We start from the raw sequence: 8,823 nt of genomic DNA on the forward strand, positions 1-8,823 counted from the left end.
TCAGAAGTCCCCATCATAGAAAGAGAAACATTCCAATTCCAGCTGGCTTTGGTTTGTCCATTTTATTTTTAAAGTCTTTCCTCACTTTTAATTTTTTGTGAGATAACATAGATCTGTTTTACATTTTTTAAATTGTTACTTCTTATTAGTCCATGTTTGCAGTATATAATGATTGCATTCCTTGTGAGGCATGGGTACATGTACATAATACATCTTAACTCTTTTTTATCCCCTTCCAGTCCTTTCCCATTCCATGTCTTAGTCCCCTTCCCTTTTGCATATGATCTATCTCCCATTCCTTATTATCTTTCTTTTATTTTGCTCTTTATTTATATTTTCATATGTAAAAGAGAAATGTATGATATTTAATGTTGGATTTTTGACATATTCCATTTAACATTATGACTTCAAGTTGCATATATTTTTTCTACAAATGACTCAAGTCCCTCCTTCTTTATGGCAGAGCAATATTCCATTGAGTATAAACCACATTTTTAACAATCTGCTGATGGATATACAGGTCAAGTTCAAGATTTAGCTATCATTATGCTGCTGTATACATGGGTATGCAAGTATAATTGGCATATGATGTATTTAAGTCTTTTTAAGGTTGATGCCTAGAAGAGGAAAAGCTGAGTCAGATCAAAATTTGTATTATTAACTTTTTGGAGTTCCCCATACCAATTTCTGTAAAGGTTGTGTGCGGGAGACCATATTTTCAATCATGCCCAAAGCAGGTTGTAAACAGTGCAGGATGAAAAGAGTTAACCCCACAATGGGCTTGTTTTAAGAAGTGAGTCTTACCAAAGCCTACATAACTCATAGGAGCATTGTGGATGGCATGCAGGTCAGCACCAACCCTCCTACCAATGGCCCTAGCAGAGGTCAGAGAAATGGCTCATGAAGTTGTAGGGCTTTAATGTGAGATAACACACAGCCAAGGTCAGACTCTTAGCCAAATTTTGTTCCCAGAATTGAAATCATTAACCACAGTTTATATCTGGTCTGTTCTGTTCCTAACACAAGAATGCTTTGTCTCTTCATTTATGAGCCTTGCCTGCAGGAGCAGTGTATCCCTAGCAACCCCAGGTAGCCTCTTCACCCAAACCTAACAATGATTGTGTCACCAATAAATATCAATGGCTCTGGCTGTTCAGGGTCCTTATTTGCTCAAGCACTGCCCATCCCAGTTCCCGATTTCAATTTGATTTTGTCTGTCTTTCCTCTTGCCTTGCATCGTGGAATCCAGCAGGAAATTGGGATGCACTGCAGGGGTCCACAATAGTTATGGTACGGTTTATGTTCCCACCAATAACTTAGAAGTGTGCCTCACAAGCATTTTGATTGCTTGATGTCTTGATGCCAGCTATTCTTTTAGGAGTAGGATGTAATCTCAATTCTATTTTGATAGAAAAATATAGATGTGATTCACATCTCTCTGTTTTCTGGCTACATCATCCATTAATCCTTCTTGGGTGAAACTTATGTATTTCCTGTTAGTTATTCATTATCCAATGAAGGAAACACATGTAAATCGCTGTTGCAATCTAAGTTTTCATTTTTTATTTCCAGCAATCAATGTTCTTCAAATAACCACAAAAGTTTTCATCAACATGAAGTTCATGTTTTGGGGCCAACTCCTGCCTGAGGCAAAATCCTATGTTATGAATTATTTTTACACTTTTTTTCCTACCAGGTCAGAATATTCCTTGTGAAAGGCTTTATATTTCAAATGTTACTCTCCAGTAAATATCAAATGCCTAGAATGAATGAATGACTTAAAAGAAAACTTAATCTCAGTAGAGATAAAGATATTTTCCAAGATATCAAAGATCTTGATTTTCTTCAAAGTTGATCCTGAAACAAAAGGCTGGACAGTCCTCTGTGCCCTCCTGGATCTTCCCAGGACTTCATTCACCAAAGGAGAGGTCAAGTCCTCCTTATATTTTATATTTTGAGACAGAATCTCAGTAAGTTGTCTACACTGGGTCAAACTTGCAATCCTCTGCCACAGCATCCTGTAGTACTGGGATTACAGACATGTGCCACCATTCCAAGCTGAGGGTATATTTCAAATAATGGAGCCAAGTGGCAATGGAGCTCCTAAGCTGGGAGAAGAGAGGGAGAGGAGGCTGGGAGGGTGTCAGGATCTCTTGGCAACTGGTTTTCTCAGCTTCAATTTCTGCTTTTTCATCATTCATCCTGAGGGTGAGGCAGGGTACAGTGAGGGCTGTCTGGTGTGGGGGTCTGAGGATGCACCTACTCAACAGCTTGGGACCCCATCTGAAGCCCCTTCCTTTAGGGCTGATGAACCCAGACTTCAGGCAGGAACATAAAAAGGAGAGGGATAGAACCAATGAGAGTCTCTCTAATCCCACATAAAGCCAGAATCCCAGTCCAGCCTCAAGTCAAGCATCCATGATAGTCACCAGCTTCATGGGTGAGCCAACTTTAAAGGTCACTCCACAGGACTTGAACTCCATTGCTGCCTCCCCAGGATGCTGGCCAGGCCCCCAGTGAGGAAGCAGCCTTCCTCATAGATGGGTCTGTCCTCAGCCATCCCAAGGATACTTCTGACACCATAGGTGCTCCACAGCCCCCAAAAGAGCCAGAGGCAGAGGTTTGATCTGAAAGATCTCTCAAGGAAAAACTAAAATCCTGGTCCTGCATTCAACTGGTATACACAGCAGCAGCATTCAGTCTCTAAACTAGGCAGGTTCCTCCCCCTAGGTCCCTTTAGCAGGGTTCCACTCTCAACTGTGACTGAAGCCTCAGCACTCAGCTCTGTCTTGCAGCCAAATCCATGGCACATGGACCAGGTTCTGGGTCTTTGCTTTCTGGGCTCCCAGGAGAACACAATTGCCCAAAGGTTTCCTGCTGTCCTGTCTGCTCCAGCAAATGAGGCAGAGGTATGGGGAAGGAGAGGTGTTCAAGGTATCATACCCCGATTTAGAGCCTGGCCTGAGACTCCTGAGGGGGACAGGATCTGGGCTCAGTGCATTCAGAGCAGACAACTTGCCCTTCCATGTCCAGAAGGTTCACTGTCAGCTGCAATGGTATTCCTTGACCTTTACAAGCTCCAAAATGAGGCACAAGACCTATAGGAGGGTGTAGGGAATAGGAAAAGGGGATGTTAACAGAACCCCTGCTGTGGCCCTGATCTCCTATGAGCCACAACTGGACAAGGCAAATTAAAGAATAAGACAGGAAATGAGACATAAAGAAAAATCTGGGTTCTGGGTCTGATCAATGCTTCTTTGGGCAGCAAAGACAATGGCATCCTGAACTTGCCACTATTTATTGCGTTCATAGGGAGTATCAGATGACTCAGAGAGCAGTGATAATCCTAAATTGACAAGGATCTTATAACTGGAGGAACTATCAAAAATCTTGGAGGTTGGCAGTTATCCTAGGGCCATGAGGATCTTATGCTAATGAGTATCTTATGTTGATTAGGGTGATAAGAGGAGCAAAGATGTTCATAAAACAGTAGGTGGGATAAGTTAAGCTCATAAGAAATGTATCCTTCCCAGGGTGAATCATTTCACTCAGTTTTCAAAGAACCAGGATGTCTTCAGCTGATGGAATCCAGCCCTTGAGTATCACAGCACAGGAGACCAGTGAAGTCTGAGCTGTGACCAGAGATAAAAATGGAGTTATGTGCAGGCATGTCATAGCCGGCCTGGAGGGGAGCACTCCAGGCCAGTCTCTGAGGCAACTTACACTGACCCAAGGCTGGGCCAGGAACTGCTGAAGGGTCATGATCGGTGCACAGCTGCTGCAGGGAGGTGGCAAAAACCCTCACAGTAAGGCCCAGCAGTCACATGCAGGAGATGACAGTGGGGCAGATGAGGACACAGTGGGGGAGTCCACGGGCTCCTTGATCAGCAGTGAATTCTGGCACTGGCCACTGATTGGATGGCAGTCGAAGCATTTGAGGACTGAGGGGCATGTGAAGAAAGGTTTACGGGCTCTGTTGATACAGTGCTTGAGTAAATTTGACCCGGGTGATAGGTCATTTTGGGCTGAAGGGCTAAGGCAATGCTTGGCATGCAATAAACTGTAAGCTTGGAGAAAATTGCCAGGAGAAGGGAGCAAAAGGATAAAAGAACAGAGCCTGAGGTCTGCGTGAAGGACAGGCTGCACCAAGGAGGCAGCAGGGGAGACAGGGAGTGAAGACAGTGGAAGTTAAAGGAGGGTTGAGTGGACCCCACCTCACACCAGGCAGAGGCTCAGAGGGAAAGGCTCAGGGCCATGGGTGTGGGCAATGTGGGGCCCCTGCCGTGGTGGGGGACAGGCAGGCATGGGCTGGGCTGCAAATGGACCTCAGAATCCTGCTGCAGCCCGGGCCCAACTTCATGCAGCCCAGGGGCACCAAGACTGCGTCTTCTCTGTTCACCTCCCGCCTTCTCTCACTCCCACAGCGACCAGGGCTGTGATCACTGGAGCAGCACTGTAGTCCCAAGTGGGCAGCCTGGCCAGTTCACCATGGCCAATATCACAAGTGAGTCCTGAGTGAGGGTGCCCTGGGGTTGGAATTTGTGGGGCAGAGTGCTCTGGAAGAGCACAGCCCTCCCTACCCTCCCTACAGGTGCCATGCCCTGGGGAGAAGCCCCTGCTAGCTGGCTGGGAAGGAAGGGGCAGTCTCTTCTGGAAAGGATGACCCCTTGTTTAACATACTGCAGGTTTCAGTGGAGTACAGAACTTCATCATGAGAGTGGTAGCCACTGACTACAATCAGTTCGCCATCGTGTTCTACAGGATAGTCCAAGATGGGGTGCAATCGGTGGCCACCCTTTTAGGTGGGTTATTATTCCATCCCCCAGCCCCACCCAGGGACCTGGGTCCTGGTCAGAATAGCAGGAGGGAGCTCCCATCCTGAAAATCAAAGTCTCCTCTAGTTCACGCATCTCTTTTGGGGAAGAGGTCTTTTACTGACCTTTCATGAGAAAGAGGTCTGAGGCATCCTTCACTCATGCAACAGTGTTTATGTAGTGCAGAGGGGTGGTGGCCCATACCTGTCATGACAGCACTGGGTAGGCTCAGGCAGGAGGATTGCAAGTTTAAGGCCAGCTTCAACGACATAGCAAGACGCTATCTGAAAAAAAAAGGAAATAAATTACAAAGTTCTTTCTGCTCCCCCACCACCATAATCTTGGCCACAGGGAGGACCACGGAGCTGAACCCTGAACTGAAGAAGCGCTTTGTCAACTTTGCCATGACTCTAGGCTTCACTGATGAAAACATCTTCTTCTCTGACCCCATGGGTAATGTCCAGCTGGGGAAGGGGAAGGGGATGCGGGGTCTGTCCAGGCCTGATGCTGCCCCACCAGGAAGAGGGGAGAGGAGAAACTGTCTCCTGGTCCAGTCACTGGAGGAAAGGTGGCTCCTACCTTTGGTTCTATGAGCCCCAAGTCTTCTGTGCACAAATGCTCCCCCTGATAGTTTAGCCAAGTCATCCATAGGTGAGGATTTTAGGTCTGTGTCCCAGTTTGCAAGTCTCACTTTCTTGGGCCACCTCCTCTCCATGCCTGGGTCTTATTGTCCTGGGCGCTCTCCACCTTCCCCCGGGGCTTGCTGATTACTGACATAGAGATGTCTTTTGTGTGAAGTGTATTGGCATGGGCTGGGGTCTCTACCTGGGCCACACAGGGCCACTGGCTGAGGACCTGCCAGGCCCACCACACAAACAGGCCAGAAGCCTTTGTGGCAGAGCAGATATGGAGCACAGCCCTTGGGTTGCCTGTCCCCAGGCCCTGAATTCAGGGAATCCCCAGATCCTTTTCAGCTGGGTCAGGCTGTGCCTGAGGCAGCCAAGGGCCATGCAGGTGTCCTAGCATGGAGATATCAGGCAAAGACACACACACACACACACACACACACACACACACGCACGCTAACCCATGTACACATGCATTCGTGTGCACGTGCAGAGCACTGCCTGATCTGATGTTCTTCCTCCCCACAGAGAAGTGCATGGATGTCTGAATGGCAAGTGAGTGTGGCTGGGCAGGGGCTGATGGGAGGCCAGGGCAGGGTGGCTGGGGGTCTCCTGCATGCCTTTCTCCTCCCTTTCCCTGACTGCAAACCCCAGCCGTCTTTACTCTGCTGTCTCCTCTCAGGTGCCTTCCGTCTCTGCAACCCATGTTACTCCTGTCACCTCTGCCCAAGGTGCCCTCCGTCTGCAATACCAACAACAATGCCAGTGAGAGAGCGGGAAGACTCTTCTTACAGTGCAGTGCTGCCCTCCCATCTCCCAAAATGGCTGCCACTGAAGGCCTCCACTTTTTCTGTTAAATAAACAGTTGTTTCCAGGAATCCAAGGGTGTGCTCCTCGTATGCTGGGCTGTGGTTTGAGAGAATGGCAAAGAGTGGGTCCAACAGCATCACCTCCAGGGTCTGCTGTCCCTAGACCCCAGCAGGAGGTTAGGGTGCAGAGACAAGTGACAAGGCAAAGAATCCCAGGCTCCCTGCCACCATTGTTGCCACTGGCTGCCCTATGTGTGTTGCGGGCAGAATGATGCTTCACTCACTCCTGCTTTGGCTGGGCGCTCCCAGCCCCCAGCCATCTCCAGAGCAGCCTATGGGGCATGTCCTGTCCAACATAAGCACTTGTGGAGCCGTATTTCATGTCCACACCTGGCCACCCCAAATAGGCCCTACAGCAGCAGCCCCATCAGGCCTGGGGAGGAGGATGGTCCTGGTGGGGTGTAAAGGAAAGCTGCTGTCAGCAGAGTCCTGTGCATGCTGCATACTGGTGCCCGAAACAGGAGGGAGCACGGTGGGTGGGGCAGAGGCATAGGCCCATTGCAGGCCGAGGGTGACTAAGGGTGGGTCCCTGTTGCTCTGCCAGTGACCAGAGGACCTGACACCCGAAATTTAACCCCAGCACTTTGGGGACCATACCTATGCTAAGCCCATTCATGGTGCTGGGTTTGACAGGATGATGTCCAGACCCCTGAGGGTGCATTCTGAAGCTAGGGCAAGAACAGTGGAGGGGAGGAGTATGCTGCCCGGAAACCAGCCTGTTGGGAGGAAACTCACAGGGATGTGCCTGTGTCTGATCTGAGAGCCCCTGTCTCCTACTAGCAGCATCAGTTGCCCCTCCATTTGGGCACACAGGAACCCATCCTGCCTTTTCTCTCCTTGAAAAGGCAGCAGCCAGATTGGGTGTGGTTCTGGAGATCCCTGGCTTCCCACCCAATAAAAACATACATTGACCCTTCATCCTGGCTAGGGGAGAGGGAGATTCCCAAGCAATCACATCACCCACTTCAACACCCCTGAGAGCAGGACAGGCATGAGACCCAGAGCCACCAGATGGGGTCAGAAATCTGAGCCATACCCCAGGAAGAGACCAGTTTGGTGTCACTTTGGATTCTGACTTGGGATGGGTACTGTGTCTGACCCAGAGTTGGTTCAGGCTGAGCGGGACACTTGAGGGGCTGATGGCCACAGACCCCGTAGCTGGCCAAAGGGACAGAACCTTCATCCTGCGCACTTGGCCTTTGGGATCCCCTTGGGCCATGGATCCAGCCTCTCATCTTGGCCCAAGCAAGGAAACTTCCCATAATTCCTTGCTTCTTCAGGGTCTTTCAGGATCAAACCTTCTGGGACAAACAGGGCTTTGTGTTACCCTTCCAGGTGGCTGGAGGCATGAGTTTCCTTGACCATGGTAACCAGTGGCCACAAACCACCAGCTAAGACAGCGTTTGTGTATTCTTCTCTGGTTCTGGGAGCGAGGTTTGAACCAGCTTCCCTGGGCTGAGACCGCAGTCTGCAGGACTGTGTCCCTGTGGGTCCCTGGGGAAGAATCCGCTTTCCTGCCTTTTCCAGCCTCTGAAGCTGAATTCCATGCACTGCTTCACTGGCAGCTGCTTTGTGCTCCTTCACAGATGCAGCGTAGCATCAATAAACCCTTGTTCTTCCTTGATCCTCTCACTTTCAGGCCAGGACAGTCAGAGGACCTGGATAGGACAACTTTCTTTGAAATTCTTCTGCACAACTTTTGTGATCTCCACTGCTTCTCCAGTAATGGAGAAGAATGCAGGGCTGCTCAAGGACAAGCAGGTGGTGCCCCTTATAGCAGGCTTGGTGATCCACTAACTCCCTACCTTTCTGTCACCACCTAGGACATACACCAGGGACTGGCCCCCAGGCTGAGGATGCCCACACCCTTGGGCATCCAGTGGGAGACCAGGACACTGCTGCAGCATAGGACTTCTTGGCCACTACAGCTACAGGAGTCCCAGGAAGTGAGCCCCTGATCTTTGAAACGTGGGCCGGAATTTCACCTGGACACCTGGGCAGGTTCACACCTCTGGGTGTCATCTAGGAGTGAGCTTGTTGCTACGGTTACACTGTGCATGCCTCCCTTTCCTGGTCAGCACATGGGTCAGGGAGTGAAGGCAGCTGGCCAACCTTATCCTGAAGGATTCTCTCATGAGCACACCAAGCATACTGCCTGGCTCAAAGACCCCTCCATGTCCACTGCAGCACTCACAAGAGAGAGAGATCAAGTCTTTGCCTTATAGAGACCACAACACACACTCCTGGAGGCACTTGTGACAGTCAGAATGCAGGTAACCTCACACCCCTTCCTGCCCCTGCCCAGTCATGGGACTCTGCCTAACAGAAACCATCCCTACTGCTCGGACAAGGCTCCAGTCTGGGGTGCCTCCCACGCGTGCACAGGTATCACCACTGAGAGCTCTAACACAAGCATGTAAGAGCAGGGAGGGAAGCTCAGGACAAGCTCACTGTGCATGGTCGCTGCTTCAGCTGCAGGAGGTGGGTGAGTTAGGCAAGAGAGCCCAGTTCCGG

At 49.7% G+C, this 8,823-nt stretch overlaps 1 protein-coding gene across 1 annotated transcript; it reads left to right on the forward strand.

The window, feature by feature from the left end:
- The first annotated feature begins 4,124 nt into the window (after positions 1-4,124).
- Positions 4,125-6,318, forward strand: LOC147826061 (neutrophil gelatinase-associated lipocalin-like). Its single transcript, XM_087182883.1, has 5 exons — positions 4,125-4,504; positions 4,686-4,802; positions 5,166-5,267; positions 5,969-5,995; positions 6,123-6,318. Exons 1-4 carry the CDS (start codon positions 4,255-4,257, stop codon positions 5,986-5,988), a joined length of 489 nt encoding a protein of 162 aa, XP_087039009.1. The 5' UTR covers positions 4,125-4,254; the 3' UTR covers positions 5,989-5,995; positions 6,123-6,318.
- The last annotated feature ends 2,505 nt before the right edge of the window (positions 6,319-8,823 follow it).

The sequence above is a fragment of the Heterocephalus glaber genome, unplaced genomic scaffold, assembly GCF_053883595.1.
Source record: "Heterocephalus glaber isolate CG9 unplaced genomic scaffold, H.glaber_assembly_v1.0 deba00001479, whole genome shotgun sequence".
NCBI classification, from domain to species: Eukaryota; Metazoa; Chordata; class Mammalia; order Rodentia; family Bathyergidae; genus Heterocephalus; species Heterocephalus glaber.